Below are 19142 nucleotides of genomic sequence, written 5' to 3' on the forward strand. Positions count from 1 at the left end.
CCCCAGAGGTAAACTCCCGCCTCTCTCTAGTCCATTTGGCTCTGGTTCAAATGAGCTCTCCAGGACACTCAAATAGCTGGTCTACCTTGGCAAAGAGCCTTGAAAACATTTTCTCTCCATTCTACAAACTGCTTGACCCAGTTTGGGAGAGAGGGGGGAATATTGAATGGCACCCAAAACAGCTCATCTCTGTTTTTTCTGGACATCTTTAAAGGGTGATTGGTGCTTGGGAAAGAATTGATCTCTTGGTCTATGAAGATAAATACATTGTGACTTTATAGGAAGGTGCATTCTGCTCAATTATTTATAATCTGAGTGACAAAGTGCTGGCCCCTGAGACTCCTCGGCTGACTTATGGGATGTCGTGACCATGGGCAACATGACCAGTTGTGCCCAGGAGAATGTAAAATGGGAAGTGACAAGGGTTTGATGGTATGACAGAGGTTTGTTTCAGACACCCTAATGTCTAGGAAAGCAGTCCTCAAATGTGACCAGCTTGAGCCCAAGCCGGATGTTCTTCAGGAAACACAGGGCCTGCGCTCATGTTCTAACTCGTGACCGTCAGTTACAAGTCAGCTTGCTCAGGATAAGCTTCCTCTTGAGACAATATTTTGCTCATAAAAGCATCTGCCATTGGGTGGCTGCAAGATATCTTAGGAAGCCTCATTAACTCTGTGTTGACTCATAAAGCATCGAAGAGAACATGGGGTATATGTGTGACCCCAGAACCTCCGAGGGATTCCTTTGTCAGGAGTCAGAGAACGAACGGTCCTGGCAGGGATGGAGGAGACTTAGTTTTAGCAGGGCACTGACAGGCGTGTTGAAAAGTCTCATCCTCACAGCAGCAGGTGAGGTGGGAGTCAGTCTTGATGGCCAAATCTGTAAAATAGGAATTGGCACTAACAAGGTCACATGGCTGGACAGCTCCGTGTCTTCTGCCGTTGCCTGAGGGACTCTCACCTGTTCTTCTGTAATGCAGGGAAGGACTTAATCCAAGTACAACTGCAAAAAAATCAAGTTCACTGAGGCAACTGCTTTCTTGCCAGACACCCCTGCCCCTGCTAGAGCCTCATCTGGAGACTTCATTTCTTTCTCCCTGTGGTCTTTCTCACAAATATGTTGATCATTTTAAATAACATTTCGACCTTCCCACAAATATGTTCATTTCAGCCAGCAACTGTCACAGGCCGAACAAATTTATGCCCCAGCAACACCACATGGGATGAAAGAGAAGAAGAAGAAGGAAAAAAAAAAAAAAAAAAAAAAGATGTTGCCAACATGCAGAGAATAAGCTCAAGATGAGAGAGAAAACGGTTAGCTCTCCCAAGGGTGGGAACCGAAATAGTTCCCAAGCTCTCCATAAAACAATGATAAGACAGAAATATACCATAAGTCTGTAGGGGACAGCTGGGGACACAGTGAATTGCCTGCTTATCTTCCAAGAGCTGGGACTGCTCACTAAAGGGAAGTTGCTGGGCTCGAGAGAGGAAAACCCCTGGGTCGTGGAGGTCCACGGACCTGAGTTGTTCTTTCACTTCCTGGTCTTGTGGCTCTTGGGCTGATTATTGAACTTTCCCAAACTCCACTTTCTTCACTTGCCAGAGAGAATAATGATGCCTAGATTTTAGTGTTGTGATAAGGATTAAATGAGGCTCTGACTGTCCCGTTCTCACCATGGTGCTTGAAAACACGAGGAACGGTGGTCAACTTTACTGTTAAAGAAAAAGTAGTTTCAGGCTTCGAAGCCATAAAACCACACTTCTCTGAATGCACACCTGGTTTCAGATGGTTTTCTTATTTTGGGAGCTCTCTGTCTTTCTCTCTTGCCCTCTCCCTCTCTTATTTGAATATATTCCCTGTCTTCCAAACAAAGCAGTACAAATTTACAAACCCCAGTTTATAAATTTCTGAAAAGTTATCCCCAAATGTCGAAGAAGGAGCTGAAAAGCTCAAAAATCAAACAGGTTTCCCAGAGATACAGCCCTCATCTCTCAGCTTCTAACTCGGTGGCTTGAGAAAGAGAGGAAGACAGTTGAGGTAAAGGCGACCAGCAAGGCGTGTCTCCCTTGTTCCCCAGACGCACCTCAGCAACACAGTGTGCCTTTGGACTCTTCGTCAGAGCAGGCGTCACTAGGTCCATAAAACAGACTTCGGTTAAAACAGTTAATCCAGAGGGAAAATAACATCCCTTGAATTGCATGACTCCTTTTCTCTGCAGAACTTTTTTTTTTTTGGTGCAGAAAATGAACGGTTTCCCTTTTCCTCAGGGTGAAGTACATAGGAGGGCCCAGATTTGAGTTCTGAATCCCTTAATGATCTCCTCAATGCTGCTTTTTCTTGTGTGTTTTTCAGGTACTCTCCCCTGGGTATCGCCTGCCTAATCTGTGGGAAGATCATTGCAATCAAGGACTTAGAAGTGGTTGCTAGGCAACTGGGGATGTACATGGTAACAGTGATCGTGGGCCTCATCATCCACGGGGGCATCTTTCTCCCTTTGATTTACTTTGTAGTGACCAGGAAAAACCCGTTCTCCTTTTTTGCTGGCATTTTCCAAGCTTGGATCACTGCCTTGGGCACTGCTTCCAGGTAGAGAATATGAGAAATCACCTTTTTTTCTGCTTATTCCCTTTCCCCATTTGCCACTTCCTGTTTCTTAAAATCCTCCATCACAAAGTTCAATGAGAACACTTTTCACATATTATTAAAATCCTTTAGAGAAGGTGAACACTTTGAATTTTTAGCCTTTTTCTAGGAACTTCCAAGAAGTCTTCTTGCATATTTTTGCTGATGTGCAACTGTATTGGAAACATGATATTATATTATTTTTTAGGTGAAAGCATGCTATTAATTTCCATGCCTAACTTGCTACATAAAGCATTGATTTAGTTTGGTTTTATATGTTTTCCAGAAGGGTGTAACAGGATGTTGTTCAATTAACATCCCACTTGTGATTTGAAAAATGATATCATGAAGTATCACTCATGAGATTTGGGAAAACAATTTTTGAAGAGTAGGAGAATCAGCTTTTACAGGGTAAATGGTATATTGAGATTTTTCCAACAAAATGAGCCAAGCCTTTGACCTCAACATGAACTTCTAATCGACTATTCTGCCCCAGTGTGATTTTTTTCCTCAAAATCAAACTTACTTGACTTGACCTTGACATAGAGTCAGATCCTCCATAACCTCATGCCAGTGCCTAGGGAGTCAATGAGCATATAGATATATGGAAGGAGAATAATATTCTTAAATATAATCTTGGACCAAAATTAGCCAAAACAACACATATTAAAAAACAAAGAAAAATGAATGAATAAGAAATGCCTGGTTATTTAGAATTTCAAATAGGACAAGAGTTTTATTACCTCAGGATTCCGTAGTTGTTTTATTTCTGCCTATCTGTCTGTAGGTAACAAAATTATGTCTGAGATATGAGACAGATGGCAGCGAGGCAAGCAAACTCTGAACCCCACAGCTCGAAGGCAGATCCTGGTTGCTGAGCCCACCCACTGCTGGTGAGGTGACCTCTCTGTGACACTGTGTGGCCAAGCTGACCCAAGGCTACTGAGCAGACTGTCAGCTTTGCCTTCAGTGACCTACCAGGCCAAAAGTGGTGACTGCCAAATTATATTTCCATTTTGCAAATTAATGAGATTTGGTAAAAAGCTGAAATGTGTACAATCCTGGGGACCGAGATTCAGCATCCTATTTCCCAAGATGAAGGGAAACACTTTAAAATTTGCTTTTTCCTCTGTCAATTTTCTGTGACTAAGTATCTCTATCTATCAAGATCCTCTCCTTTTGGAGAAAGAGTAAATTTTTTTTTTTTTTCAAAACTAAAACAATCTTCCTTGATTTTATTTTTGTTTACTAATTATGAGTTTGGTATTTGCTCATTGTGATAAAGTTCAGACAGTGAATAAAATTTGAAACAATATAATGAACATAACCAGTTAGTTACTTTGTCAACAAGTGACAATTGCTAGTAACGTTTTAGTCAATCTTTACAGTTTTTTATATATATATATATATATATCCATTCAGTCCTTATTATGTAAGTGTATTGTTTTGGAAACTACTATTTTTCACTGGTCAACAGATCATAAAAATTCTGTCCATTCATAGATTTTTTTTAACTACTATTTTGTAAACTACATAATAATACACTCTAGTACTATGATACAAACTCCATCCCTCTCCACCCCCAGTAATACACATTTAAAGCCTGTCTATTAGAGGGGGCTGTGACGAGAATCCTTATAGGTACATCTTTACAAGTTTGTCTGGTGATCTAGAAGTGAGGATACACCTCTAGACATGGAATTCCTGAGTCAAACAGTGTACACATTGATGGTTTTGAAACATATCACCAGGTTGCAATTCAGAAGAGAACAGGATTTTATGTTCCCACTAACCAGGTTTGAGAGTGAACCCTTCCCTACCTATCTGCCAGGGCTGGATATTCTGAATATATATCAGTCTCTTTAATACATTCCAGTCCTATTGGTGAAAAACTATCTCATTGAATCTGTATATCTTTGAGTAGTAACAAGGAGAAACATTTTTTCCTGTGCTTTCTTATCCCTTCCCAGCAACCCCCAAGTCCCACCCCCAAGTCCCACCCCCTCCTGTGTGTGAACCAGCTCATTTTTCTTTTGGAAAATCCTCTTCTGCTCTGTTTTCAAGGTTTTGTGTGTGTGTGTGTACAAAAATATTAACTTCTGTGTCACATGTTGCAATGAAGCCCCTCTCCACTTGACTTTGTTATAAAAATTCACAGAGCTCTTTTACCACCAGAAGTTCTAAATTTGTGTGTTGTCAAATCTGTAAATATTTCCCTTTATATAAACTCGTAGAGATTTCAGTTTTGCTCAGGCATCTCTTTCTACTCACAATTATAAATTATTACTTTATGGTTTCTTCTTGTACCCTTATAATTTTTATCTTTAAATGGTTTCAAAAATGGGTTTTTTTTTTTCCTTTTGAATGAGCAGACTATTATTCCAGTACCTTTTTAAAAATGAGGTAAGTCAAGGCACATCCTGGTATTTAAATAAAAATTAAATGCTTGGGTTATCTAACCAAGACTGAAATATTAGAATCATTTCTCCCCTTTACCCTGCATTTCATTTGAACAAAACATATGGTTTTAATCTTCCACTAAAATCATAATTTTTGCCTGGATGTGGAGTTTCCTTTTTAAAAAAGGCAATGTGGCAGGAATCACATACTAAAAATTAACTGAGGATTTTTTTTTTTTTTTTTTTTTTTTTTTTTTTGCCATAATGGCCACAAAGAGAAGCAGGGGTCGGGGGAGCAAAGCCCAGGGACAGCCCATAAATACCCTTTCTGCATCTTTGGACCTTATCCCAAATGAGGGCATCAAGAGTGTTTGAACTGCTCTTCTTGATGGATACAGAGACTGGTGACAAGAACAGATGGAGGGGTGTGGCCCAGGTCAGACCTCTGTGCATCCCTTGGACTTCAGTTTATGCCATTAAAACTCATCTGGAAAAACAGGAAGAATCTCAAGTATCTGACATTATTATTAGCAACATTTGAAGACAGTCGTATGTCCTTTGAGGCAGGAGCCAAAAAGCAGTGCCAGAATGCCAGCCTGTCAACACAGGAAAGCATTGAAGTTCTCAGGTCCTGGTTTGGATTGATTGGGTATTTGTGGATTTTCAAGACACAAATATAAAGTCTGTCCAGTGGAAAAATAGAGAATATTTTCATGCCTTACCAATATTTTTTTCCAATTTCTTTAATTATCTAAAGATTCTTTGATGACATTTTGGGAAAATGAATGCAATAATAAAAATTAATATATTCCAGTGATCCAGAAGTTTGGTTAAGACCATGTGATTTAGGATCCAGCTGCCAGCCATGACTGAGTAGCACTTTTAGACCAACTATGGTGTCCTGGCAACCATAGTTGCCATAGTTGCCAGTCCCAGGAAACATGGGTGAAAAGGATGATAGAAATAAAGGGACACTAATTTCTTACTAAAACAGCTGGGGCAGCAAGTCAGATACAGTGGCATCTTATGTATGCAAAACAATAGCAAAATAAAAAAAAAAACTTTTCAACTGAACTTATGATATTTTAGTAATGGAATATCCCACAAGAATTCATTTTTTCTTGCTATGTAAGACCAAAGAGGAGGCATTAAATAGATCCCTGACATATAATCACAAAGAATGTTCTGGTAGGATGATTCTGGAGCCCACTAAGGTTATCATTAGGAGGTTGTAAGTCAGTTTAAGATGCATATTTGGCCAGGTGTGGTGGGACCCACCTGAAATCACAGCAGCTTGAGAGACTGAGGCAGAGGGATCACAAATGCAAGGCCAGCCTCAGCAACTAAGCGAGGCCTTAAGCAACTTAGCAAGACTCAGTCTCAAAATAAAAAATAAAAAGGGCTAGGAATGTGACTCAGTAGTTAAATACCCCTGGATTCAATCTCTAGTATCAGGGGGAAAAAAAAAAACAAAACAAAAAACTGATTTGAATGTTCCTAATTTTAGAACTTCTGGGTTCCCTGGTCCTGAGCAGGACCTGAAATTTGCATTTCACTTAGCTGATGGTCTTCTCTCACGCTGAGAAACCTGGATTTTGGCATCTACATGCAGCCTGGTGGAGCCTCAATTCTGACTCATAGAAAGTAGTAACTATGACTAAGGATCTAAGTGCAAGTGAGTAGACGCTTCCAAATGCTGTCCACATTGAAGGCTTTCCAATGCACTGTGCTAAGATTTGAATAGGAAAATTCAAAAAGGGATGAGCCACGAAGCACTCTCATGGTATTTGAGTGTTCTACATTGCTTTCTGTATTACTTCAACTTTGAAGCAAATCTGTTCAACCTTCTATGCACCCTTATCCAAAAGGAAATCATATTCTAGCCTTCAGCAGCCCTTGTTCTGAGAGGTCTCTATTTTAGAAGACATACGGACATGCCAGGAATTCTAGGCTTTGACACTGGGTCATGTAGTTTAATTCCCATCCCACGCCTGGGAGGAGTGGGAGTGAAGTCACTCCATATTGTGTCTTTGATTAGCCACAGATCACATGCTTTACTGCCCCAAGTCATTGGAGAGACTTAGAGTTGGCTGATGGCCATATATCAGGGAGTTGGACTGTATGAGAGATTTCCCTAGCTTGAAACTGGGGTTCATGCTGAAGGGTAACTTGACATGTTTGTCCAGCATTCTCCAAGTCAGCAGGCCAAACTCAGGGCAATTCCCAGGGGCTGGATGCAATTCATGAAGTCATTTTGTTGGAAAGTGCCTTTCTAGCATGAAATTATGGGTCATTCAAAAATTCCTCATTCCATTTTACTGTTGACAGCTGATTCCTTCTTGACTTTTTTTTGTGTGTGTGCAGCCCAATTCATGTGAGCAATCAGATGTGCTTCAGTATTTAATCCAAGATGGAAATAGTGACCAAAAGAAAAAGAGAACTTGAAATTCTGAGTAGACCTCAAAACCAGAACCAACAAAAATATTTTTCTGCCTATTAGCATCTTAATAAGATTGAATTTGAGCCTCTAACTCACTGGTTTTTAATTTGGCTCTAGATTCTGCTTTCTGCATGTCACATTGCCTGATTGGAACAAAAGAACAAAAACTTTGCTGTGTCATTCCAGGTTGTTCTTTGTCCTGATTCTCTAAAGCAGACATAACCCTCTTTCTCCCTCTTTCTTTCTGTCCCCCAGTGCTGGAACTCTGCCTGTCACCTTCCGTTGCCTAGAAGAAAATCTAGGGATTGATAAGCGCGTGACCAGATTCGTCCTCCCAGTTGGAGCAACCATTAACATGGATGGTACAGCCCTTTATGAAGCAGTGGCCGCCATCTTTATTGCCCAAATGAATGGTGTCATTCTGGATGGAGGCCAGATCGTGACTGTGAGGTGAGAAAGTGGATGTGGCAGGGCAAAGGGGGATGGGGGCAACCCAGTAACAATCTTCTACACTGTTGCCTCTCTACACTAACTTCATTTGACAGAGGCTCTTGAATTTCAGTTTTCTTAATGGATTCATGATGAAGGAAATACAGAGGAGGAATTATTGGCCACCTTCAAGGGAAAAGGTTGCAACAGAAAAGCAGCAGATTCATATTAATCCCTTCTGTTTATATTACACATGTTGACTCGATTCAGAAATTGAATATTATTTGATTATTGACAATCCTGAGTATAAGCCAGGCAGTATTTCTATGCCTATTTAATAGATAAGGAAACTCAGGCTTCAGGAAGCATGGATATTTGTACCAGGTTGCACCACTAGTCCTGAGCTGGCAGGGCATAACTAGGGCTGACATCAGCTAATTCTGGATCTAATTTTTATTTCATTAAAATATGCTTCCTTCAGTATTCTAGGCGGTGATGGAAGAAATTGTGAAATACTGGAAGAAATGATTCCTCAATGTGACATACCACATTTTATTACAAATAGCACATATTTTTGTTTATACTAAATCTATTTAAAATAATTCAGAACCCTCCCAAGAGGTCATAAACAATGCATTGCTCCTCTACAAACTTAAAGAACACATCTACTAGCCAGGCCAACCTTTCAGCTTCCTGTTGAGAAGTCATTGAAAAGATCAGTCTTCCAACAGTTCATTGTTGTATTGACATTATAGGATGAAATAAAACTGTTTGCAATCATCATTTTAAGATCATCCTTCATACTCCAACTCAGAGTTCAGATAAGTTAAAAGACAATTTTTGGCTTTGATTAAAGTCAAACAAAACAAGACAAAAGAAAAGACAAAAACTATGAACTGGCTACTGGTCTTATTCATGTGCTCTTCCTATTTCTAGTGTCTCAGTTTCCTTATCTGAAAATAAGGAAGATATTCAGAATTAGGGACTATTATTGGAAGTTCATGGGCTGAAGCCAGTTCAGAGTCTCACTTTGTTTTTCCTGCAATATGTTTTAAAAAATTAGAATTTCAGTGGGCGATTTCCAGTTGCCAGTGGCCTCCCCTGCTCCCTGTTACTTATACTTGGTCCTCATCATCTATACCACTGCTTGGCCCTTAAAGACTGTTGAGATTGTGACCTTTGGATTCTATGATTTATGTTTTCTTTACCCCCTTGAGATTCCATGAGATTAGTAAATGCAAGGGCTGGGTGGATCACATTCTTTGCAACAAATGCACTTAGAGTAGAAAGAAAATTCCAAAATCTGTGACATCTGAGAAAAACAATTAGGTAGATATCGAAATATACTTTCAATCTTTAAGTTGAGAGTAATGCCACTCTTTTGGATCCTCTGAGATGGCAGTCTCTTTACATATGTCACCTTGAGTGTTTCCAGCAATCCTGAAGAGAAGCATAGTCATCGTCCCCATTTTTCAGAATAGTGAAGTGAGGCTCGGACTGTTTATATGGCAGACCTTGGGCTCATGGCTCTAGGTGCCAGAGGCAGGAGGCAGATCTATTCCATGGACCACCTCTTTCTGACTCATCATCCCTGCTTTCTGACTTTGACACAAAGGAAAATGTTAGAATCATTATTTGTTGTTTCCCCCTCCACTGGAAGGTCAGAAGAGGCAGTGGCCTTTGTGTTAAGATTAAGGTCTTTCCAAACCCTGGACAACACTGTCAACCTTCATTTCAGAAATGTTGGTGATAATCAGATGTCTGGTTGGCCCACTGTTCATTTTCCAGGAGGCCTTTAGTGGCTAATGTGTCACTTTAGGAGACTTCTCTCAAGAAATGGGGTCCATTCCTGTCTGGTTTCTCTACCAGTCCATTGAACAGTCCAAACTCAAGGGCTGACCAGTGTCTGTAGTAATACTGGAGATTGTCACTGGTCATGTCTTTTGTGTGTTCTGCTGGCTGTTACCACGGTAGAACTACATGTCAGAACTTGGCTTGATTTATCCAGCTCCGGGGTATTTAAGCAGTCCAGGGATATTTTTATTAGATCATCAATTACTCATCTCTCTTATGACCATTCCAAAAGATTCAATAGATATCCCATATGCATCTGAGCTCAGTTTGGCAACTAAATTGGCAAACAGAAAAGGAAAATTCACCATGTTTAACACACAATATGAAAACATAAATAAAAATCAGATTTATTTTCTCTGCTAGAATACATCATCTGAAAAATTTCCTAGAGTCTGTCTTGTCAGATGCGTTTCATCTAGTAGACAAGGAAAGGGAGGCTTAGAGAATAGGTCACACATAACAGCTAGAGGAATCCTAAAATTCAGGTTTCCCAGTGCTTATGGGGGCTTCCATTTATTGAGGATGTTCACATGTTTGTAGAAAGAGACCTGGAAAATGGGTGTTGGGTTTTTTATTTTAATGGATGGGAAAATGAAGCACAGGAAGGTGAAATAACTTGTCCAGCAGAAGTGGTGAAAATGGTATTTGAACCCATCTCTGGGGTCTGGCCTTTAACCATTATACACATTGCCTCCACTAGTCTATGCTATTGGTTTGCATATGTTAATTTATCTAATCCTTACAACCACTTCTTCATGATGTATGCCCTATAGAGGTACCTCAGTTTCCTCATCTCTACAATGGGTTCGAAAGTCACACGCTCTGGGTTGTTTGAGAGCATAGTACCTGGTGTATAGTCAGCTCTCAATAGTAAGCATTAGCTGTTACTATTAAAACACCACAGTATTCCGACACTTAAAAAAATGTGGCAGTAATATAGTGAGTACTAGAGGTTTCTCACAATGGAAAACTTGCTCCAGGTCAGAGTATGAAGCCTTCTAAATCATGTCCTAACAGAGAGCATGCGAGATTGCCAACTCCCTTACTTTAAAACTCCAAGGATTTAAACCCTGTACCAAGCAAAATTGGCTTCTCGTCCCTTAGTTCCTGGTCTTGATGCAACCCTGGCTACCCATCAAGTTCTCTCTGTTAGGAATTGAGAGATGGGAGAAGGAATCAGTGACGAAGTGATTGGATTGTGCTGGAATGATCCAATTTTATCTACATAGGGTTTGTATTAACAATGATAGTGCTGGGAATTTTCACTCAGGAAAGGATACGGTTGGCCGTGTATATTTAAATATCTGATCCCTGACAATTACTGCCAGATCTTCCTTAATGGCAGACTAGGGCTGCCTCTGGGAGACTCACATGGAGGGTATGCAGTTCACTGCCAGAAATTTATATGGAGAAAAATAGCCAAGTCCAGCTTTATGCTGTGCTATCAAATAAATCCCTCAACCTCTCCTACCATGGATCTAAGCATATTCATTTATTCATAGAACTTCCAGAACGGCGGTGGGGATCAGGGACATCAAGAGCCAGAATGGCTTTGGCATCAAGCAGATGAGTGTTCAAATCCCAGCAGGCCATATTCCAGCTGTTCTACCCTGAGTTTCTCCATCCAGCTAATCAGTGATTTCCTCATGATGAAAGCTAGTCTTATCATGCATGTATCTTGCAGGATTACAGTGAGGTTCTGCTTTGATGTTGTGTATATAGCACCCGGTACAGCCTCCAGGAACTGGCCCTAGGGAAGTGAGTGGAAGGTCAGGCAAAGCAGAGAGGGATGAGTGGGTAGAGGGGCAGTCACTGCCCAAGGAGACTTTGCTGCTGTTGTTTGGAATTACACAGACACCACTGGGGCAAAGGAACTAACTTTCAGGAAGAAATTTCTTTATAGGATTTGTCTCACACAACCAAAAATGAGCCAGAGAAAATGGATACGTGCAAAGGATGTGTAAGAGTGACTCAGAACAGAAGAAACTGACACTGTAAAGAAAAAGTAGAGGCCAAGATCACTGGAACTTGGGAAGTTCCCCTCCCCTGCTATTCTGTGTTTCTTGGGGAAATGACTGAGAATTCCCACCTTCCAGCTCTGGGGCTTTAGGGAAGTTTTCATTGCAAAACAGCCTCTCCTTTCCCCTGATAAAAATGACAATTCACTTTTCTCAGGGGGTTGCAATGTGCCTGGCCACTTCAAAGTGTATCTCTCCTCATTAGCTCCTGAAATCTTCTGGCCGCCCCGTGCATAATATCTTATTGTTACCTCCATTTTTCAGATGAGGAAATCAAGGCACAAAGAGGTTAGGTTGCCCAAAGTCATGGGGTTAATAAGTGGGAGGGCTGGGATTTGAACCTGGGTTGTTGAAGTGCAGAACTTTTACTGAGAACCTTTGCACTCTGCCTGCTGATGCCGATGTGTTCAAGGAAGATGCAGTGTTCTAAATCCAGATACCAGGTCCATACTTATGGGGAGAGGAAGAACACAGAAGGGAATAGACACCAGGGTAGGTGTCTGCACTGTCTGCAAGGGCTGGCAATATGAAAAAGTCAGCTCAACCCACAGAATCTCCAGAGGCCTTCATTTCATCCAGTGTCAGACTAGATACATCTAGATCCCTTCCAGCTGTAAGATCCCAGGATTCTGTGCTCAATGATGGTCTGGCTTGTTGAAACCCTCTGAGAGGCTGGCTCTCAGTCTGGAGGCTGAGTGCCTACTCTGGAATTTTATAACCATAAAGAAAGCAAACCCCCTCTTCTTTTCAGTGACCACAAAAATCAAGCTGGGCATCCTTCATTTTAGAAGCGCCCTTCCACTAGGAAGTGACAGCCTTTATAAATGGCATCTATAAAAGAGAGGGAAAGAAGACACTGCCCTTTGCTGGGCCCTAGAGACCCTCTGGCATTTAGACAGAGCACTTGAACCCTAGGTCAACCTCCCAAAGACAGACCTGGAAATGGGGTTGCTTGGAAAGAAGACAATGGGATGTTTCAGAAAGAAAGCTTTCCTTTATTCCATTATCATTGCTTGGTGCCTTCTTTCCAAATAATATATTTTCCAGCCCATGGAGAAGCATCCAGGCAACTGAAGCTTAATGTCATTTGGAATCTGTTGATTTCTTCCCCTGATGTCCACTCAGTTGGGTCTGGATATTTCCTATTCTGAGTTCTCTTGTTAGCATTGGCAGTGACCTCCTCAGACTCCTGCCACGTAGTCCAAGCGACGCTGGTGCTCACAGACACATAAAGGCGTAAGCAGAAATGAATGCAGTTGTGTTCCCGTGGGAGGATTAAGGGTGATTTATTTTTCTTCCTTAATATTTCTTTGCCTGCTTTGAGAGCTACAGTTACTTAATTTGAGCCCTGTGATAGATTAGGCTAATTGGATACCATGATGAGAAGAAGTCTTCAATCCATAAATTTATAAGCTTCTATCACGGTCGAGCAGAATCCAAAAAGACCCTAATTCTTGGGTCTTGGTACTTGAGACTTCTCTGTTCCTTGGGGGAGGAGGAGAAGGGATTTGAGTACTGCAGGAAAATTGGAATTTAAGATTGCCAGGGATGGTTTTGCCAAGACACTTCTTCCCATGACCTGGCCTTCTCTGTTCTCACAGCCTCACAGCCACCCTGGCCAGTGTGGGCGCAGCCAGTATCCCTAGCGCCGGGCTGGTCACCATGCTCCTCATTCTGACAGCTGTGGGCCTGCCGACAGAAGACATCAGCCTGCTGGTGGCTGTGGACTGGCTGCTGTAAGTGCCTGCTGAGGGGGTTCTGTGGGGGTTGTGAGTGCTGCCTTCCAGGGTGGCAGGTAGCAAGGACACAGTGGGGACCTTAGCCAGTCCCATGGCACCCCTCACTTCCTGCCTCCTCCCTTTCCTCTAACATTTACTGAGCGTCCACTTAAAACCAAAGAAGAAAAAGAGGAAACTCTGAGGGCCCACAGTCTACTGGAGGAAGCAGATACCAAGTTAAAAGTGAATAGAAAGGAGCAGACAAAAAGTCCCGAATTATGTATATAAAGCCAGATGGAAAGGAGCCACATACCATCTGATTCTATTTCCCTAAAGCTCTAGGAAAAGATAACACAATCTCAGCACTAAAAAGAGGTCAGGGTTGCCTGCGGCCAGTGGGTAGGGTGTAGAAATTAACTGGGAAGGGTCACAAGGGAACTTAAGGAGTGGTAAAAATGTTCCATATGCACAGGTGTCTGTAGTTGTCAAACCTCATCAAACCATGCACTTAAAATGAATTTTTTTTTTTTTTTTTTTTTTTGTATAGGGGATTGAACCCAGGGACACTTAACCACTGAGGCACATCCTTATTCCTTTTTAATATTTTATTTAAAGACAGGGTCTCACTGAGTTGCTTAGGGCCTTGCTAAGTTGCTAAGGCTGGCTTTGAACTTGAAATCCTTGTGCCTCAGCCTTCCGAGCTATTGGGATTATAGGAGTGTGTCAGAATGAGTATGTTTTATTGAATCTAAATTGCACTACAAAAACATATTAAAATACAGCCACACAAAAAAGCACAAGGATGGAGACAGGCATCCATTCTGGCCTAGGATACAGGAGCACAGTGGAGAATGTCAGCAAACAGTGAAAATGGTTCCTGAATTTGAGTGCTCATTCTGTGCACCTGATATTCTCTTATAACAATTGTGAAAGGTTAGGGTTATTAGTCTCATATTGTAGATGAAGGAACTGAGGCAACTGAGGTTTAGAGAGGTAAAATGACTTGGGAATGAACAGAGATTCAACCTTTGGCATACCTTGTTCTGGAATCTTCCATGTTCTTATTCATGGCCATATTCGAGCTTTATAAAGCAATGATAGTTGAGCTGAATCATAACCAATAGGTAGAAGTTACCCAAGAATATATAGTGGAGGGGAAACAGGACGTTCCAGTCGAGGCCAGCCTGTACAAAGGCACTGAGGCTACTAACAGTGTACTTATACTGAGGGGACCTGTAAGTGAGAAAGGTGAGGCAAGACGGACAGGCTTGAAGCCCTGCAGGGAAGCTTGGACTTGACTATGGACATGTAGCCAGCTACATTTCCCATGTAAGACACTTTCTTTGTGTAGATGGCTCACTGTCCATTCTTGAAGGTAAATAAGTCTAGCCACATGGTCCCCAATAGGGACTTCAGAGTGGACCTTCTCTAAAGTCCACTTCTCACATTTGGGCACCGCTCTTCTATGAGAAGTACATTGATACGTCCTGTCCAGTCTCGGGGTTAAATGGTAGTGCTCTGAGTGATGCCTTGGGTTTGGTGTCAGAGGTGCAGAGTGACGAGGGGTGGCACCGAGCTCGGAGGCTAAAGGGCCCACACTGGTGTTTTGAACAGCCTTACCCACCAGTGGCAGTTGTCCTGACATTTATCGGCATGAGTTTTAAGAGCCAGAAGCCCATTCAATGATTTCTAGTTTGTCCTTCCCTACTTCTGTCCTTCCAAAGAGAAAAAGAAGCAAGAGGCTGACAGGAAGAAGTATCTCCAGGAAGCTAGAAGAAGACCCGGTCTCTCCATAACACGTGCCTGCTGGCGGTGCAGGCAGGGAGTTTACGTTAGAAGTAAGAGGGGGCTCTCTGGGCGCGAGGCTCAACCCAGGGGCTCTGTGAGGAAGTCGTGCATCTTCCTGGCTGGCTCTTTCCTCATCGGAGACATGTTTTGGGTCTATCTCTGCCAATCTCTCTGGTGGAGGCTCTCCTCTGCTAACTCGCCCTGTGGGCTCCAGGGGGCAGACTTTCTCATGGCCTCCCTTCAGACAATGGCTGGAAGGAGCCTTCCACCTTCCATTGTGACCCAGCTGGGAGTCCACAGTGGGGTCTGGTGGGAAGAGTTGGGAGAGAATAGGGTGAAGAAGGCAAAGGAGCGGTGTAGGATTTGGTTGGGGAGAGGCAAAGGAGAAATGAAGACCCTCGCAGGGTTGGGGGTTGAGCACACAGTAGGAGCTCAGTAAATGTGTGCTAGCCTTGATCACACAGATGCTGTGTGGGCCTCAGGGCCTTCCTGCATGGAAGAGGAGGAAGCGCCGCCATCCCACTCACTTCCTCTGTGACTTGCTGCTTCTCCCACACCCTGGCCTCTGTGTCTGTTGAGTCTCTCAACTCACGTTGTCATCGAGGATCCCTTGCCTGTTGTGATTACTTTGCCTGGTCTCTCCTTGGTCTTGTTTCTCTATTTCTCTTTAAAAAAAAAAAAAAAAAAAAAAAAAGTCATTGCTGTAGAGGCTGTGCCCCATCAGAATGGAAAAAAAAATTGAGTGATATTTTCAGGAATTAGGAAAAGGAGCTGACCTTCGGCAGGGACTGCAGTGTCTTTCCCTCGGTTTTTATTTACTTCTTAAAGAGCTCCACGGTGTATTTCACAGATGAGGAAATGGGGAATCAGGAGGGTTGAGTCTCTTGCCTGAGGCACAGAGGAGCTTGTGTGGCCAGGTCAGGGCCCTTCATCCCACCCCAGGCTGCCTCCTCATTTGTACCATGCAGTTTACTGGTGGAGAGGCGGACCAGAGAGGTCCAGAGCTGGTAAGACTGGGGAAGACAGACGATTAGGGCCCGTCATGCTATGGTTAGGATGTCTATCTCTTCCAAAACTCATGCTGAAATTGAATTTTCATTGTAATATACTGAAATTAATTTACATACTCAGAATTAAGAGGTGGGAGCTTTACGAGGTGACTAGGTCTGAGGGGTGACTTTGTGAAAGGCGGCTTTAGCCCCTCTTGTTCTCTTTGCCCTGCCACCTTCTATCATGTGATGAGACAGCAAAGGGTCCCTTGCCAGATTCTGGTGCCTTTAATCTTGGACTTTCTGCCCTCCAGAACTGTGAGGAAATGATTTCTGTTCTTCATCAATTACCCAGTCTCAGTATGTGTCACAGCGGCACAAAAGGACAGAGACATCCCTGGCTCTCCATCGTAACCGGAGATTTTTAGTTTGACCTGATTTTCCTGCTCTCTCAGGATTAAAACAGAACAAGGAGCCTAAATGGGGACAAATGGGGAGTGCTCAAGGCCTCAGCCTCTCTCAGAATTCAAGTCCTCCAGCCCCACTAGGCCTGACCTTGTGGACGCTGTCTTGCCGGCAGGCGTTTGCTCTCAGGTCTGTCGGATGAGAGTGACTTCATGAAACATTCAAGACCCTGCCTACTTCTGACCTAAATGTTAGCAAATGGAACAGGAGGGCTGGGTCCTCTGGGATCACCCCAGACAGGTGCTCACACGCTCACACTTGTACAGAAAAGCTGAGTTGACAGGTGGGAGCGGAAGGGAGTTGGCTGAAGAACAGCTGCAAAAAAAAAAACAAAAAAACAAAAAAAACCAAAACCCAATGATCCATTTGGATTAACTATATTGAAGAAATCATAAGAAAAAACTACCCTCATCTGGGACTAGAAAGAAAAGAGCAGATAAAGAGCTCTTCTCTATTTCTGGGGTTCTGATCTCAGATGGGGGCACGGGGAGGCATGTGGTTGAGGGAAAAAGAGACCAAGGGGCAGGAGACCTGGCTCTGAGCTCTGCACTTACCGTCTATAGGACTTGGAACAAATTTCTCACTCTCTGGGCCTTGGCTTTTGGCTGCCTTCCAGTTATAAGTCCTGATATAAGCTTTGCTGGTGAATCTGGAAAATGGATGTTTGTATACAAATAAGCAGAAGCATTCCTTTTACAAAGAAAAGAACAAGGGAGGGTAGAGGATTCTGGGAAGGTAGGCATCCAAGCCTGTAGCTGGGTCAGGTCTGCTTGGAATTAGTAATGGTGCCACATTCTTTCTCCCCAGCTAGAGGAGTTCTGGAAACGAGTTCTTGGAATAGGTCTGTGGTTGTTGGGTGCTTGTCAGTGTGTAAGTTGGGGTTGGGAGGTTGAGTTGAGGTGGGGGGAAGGGGGAGGCTGTAGTGTTCTTCAGAAAAGCAGTTGGTGAAGGAAAAGTGAAGAAAAAGATGGGAGAATTTTTGTTCTCCTGAGGCAAGTCTGTAAGCTTTTATAAGTCTAGCGAAATTTTCAATTTTAAACCAAACAAAGCTTCAGTGACATTTAATGTGTCACAGTGCTTGCCAACCGCTGGACACCAGCCAGCCTCATTACTGCCTGCGAAGCCCTGGATACTTTTCAGTGGGCCGGCTTAGCTGCTCTGTAAATGTCATGGTGAAATCCAAGATTCCAGAGCCCTGTAAAGAGCTCGAGTCCTAGAACATGAGATAGGCAGGACTAGTTAAAGGCAGAAACTTCTCTGGGGTCCAAGAAGCCATTTGTGTTGGGAACCCTTGGCAGATAGCTATAAGAGAGCTTGCTAACACCCCGCACCCTAAAAACTGGGAACCAGTATCAGGGAGAAGTAGTAAATAACTGGGTCTGGCTACAGGTTGAAAAGAAAAGTCAAAAGAAAGTGAGACCTAAGTGGATCCTGGCCCACGTCTCACATAGGTGTCCCCTGGTGAGATCTTCCACACTCACCTTTGATAGTGTTGGGGGAAGGTACAGTTGAGATGGCACTTAGTAACCCATGAGGAGACCTCACCCTGCAGGACAGACTGTGAGGCTCCTCCCATTAGTGTGCCTCTCTGGAGGAAATAGAGCTTTGGTTCTCAAACTTCAGAATGCACCAAAATCTGTTGGAGAATCTGTTTTGGGGCTCAGGAATCGTCACTTCTAACAAGTTTCCAGGTGACACTGATGATGCAGTCCAGGGACCTCCCTTCCAGAAGCAATGGACTAGAGACCGGGAAGTTCCTAATAAAAAGGAGTTTCTGATTGTGGGCATATGAGCCCCTCTGCACTTTTTTGAGAAACTGTTCATAATCTCTGCATCCATCCAATGAAAATACATTGAAAGGACACAGAATGCTAATAGCTAGTGTTCAATAAGTGTCCTTAAGTGTTACGCGTTGTTCTAAGCACTTGTCATGGATTTGTTTAAAAGTGGTAGTACACGATTAGGCAACTAATACTATTAATTTATCCCAGTTTCGTGGGTATTGAATGAGTGAACTGGGATTCAGACCCAGATGACCTAGATGTTGCTTGGGGGTTCCAGGTCTGCCAATGTACATGCATATACACACAAACACACCCTCACACAACAGACTTAAACTCCACTCCATGCCTCATTGAAAAGAAAACTAATTCCACATCTATCTTATCTCTGAAGATTCCAGGCGCTTCTGTTTATCTTAGTCTGATTTAGCATATGCACTGAATTCTCCTCATTTCTACCTCCTGCCTTATCTCCAATCTATGTCCGCCTCACTGTGAAAGGTAACCCCCATCCCAAGTCCTTGCCTCTTCACTAATGTGTCCCTGACTCAAGGCAGTACAATCACAGATCAAGGAGATGGAGTAGGGGATAGGTCTGCCCAGCAAAATCATTTTTTAATGTATTATAAAAGAAATGTG

General features: G+C 42.8%; 1 protein-coding gene across 3 annotated transcripts in view; it reads left to right on the forward strand.

The window, feature by feature from the left end:
* SLC1A2 (solute carrier family 1 member 2) overlaps nucleotides 1-19142 on the forward strand; it is a 122782-nt gene that overhangs the window by 90924 nt on the left and 12716 nt on the right. For all 3 annotated transcript variants that reach the window (XM_079104664.1, XM_079104663.1, XM_079104665.1), the window contains exons 7-9: nucleotides 2353-2586; nucleotides 7717-7911; nucleotides 13364-13498. In XM_079104664.1, coding sequence (XP_078960790.1) covers nucleotides 2353-2586; nucleotides 7717-7911; nucleotides 13364-13498 — 564 coding nt within the window. The remainder of the gene's footprint in view (nucleotides 1-2352; nucleotides 2587-7716; nucleotides 7912-13363; nucleotides 13499-19142) is intronic.

Source organism: Sciurus vulgaris (genome assembly GCF_902686455.1).
Source record: "Sciurus vulgaris genome assembly, chromosome: 11".
Classification (NCBI taxonomy): domain Eukaryota; kingdom Metazoa; phylum Chordata; class Mammalia; order Rodentia; family Sciuridae; genus Sciurus; species Sciurus vulgaris.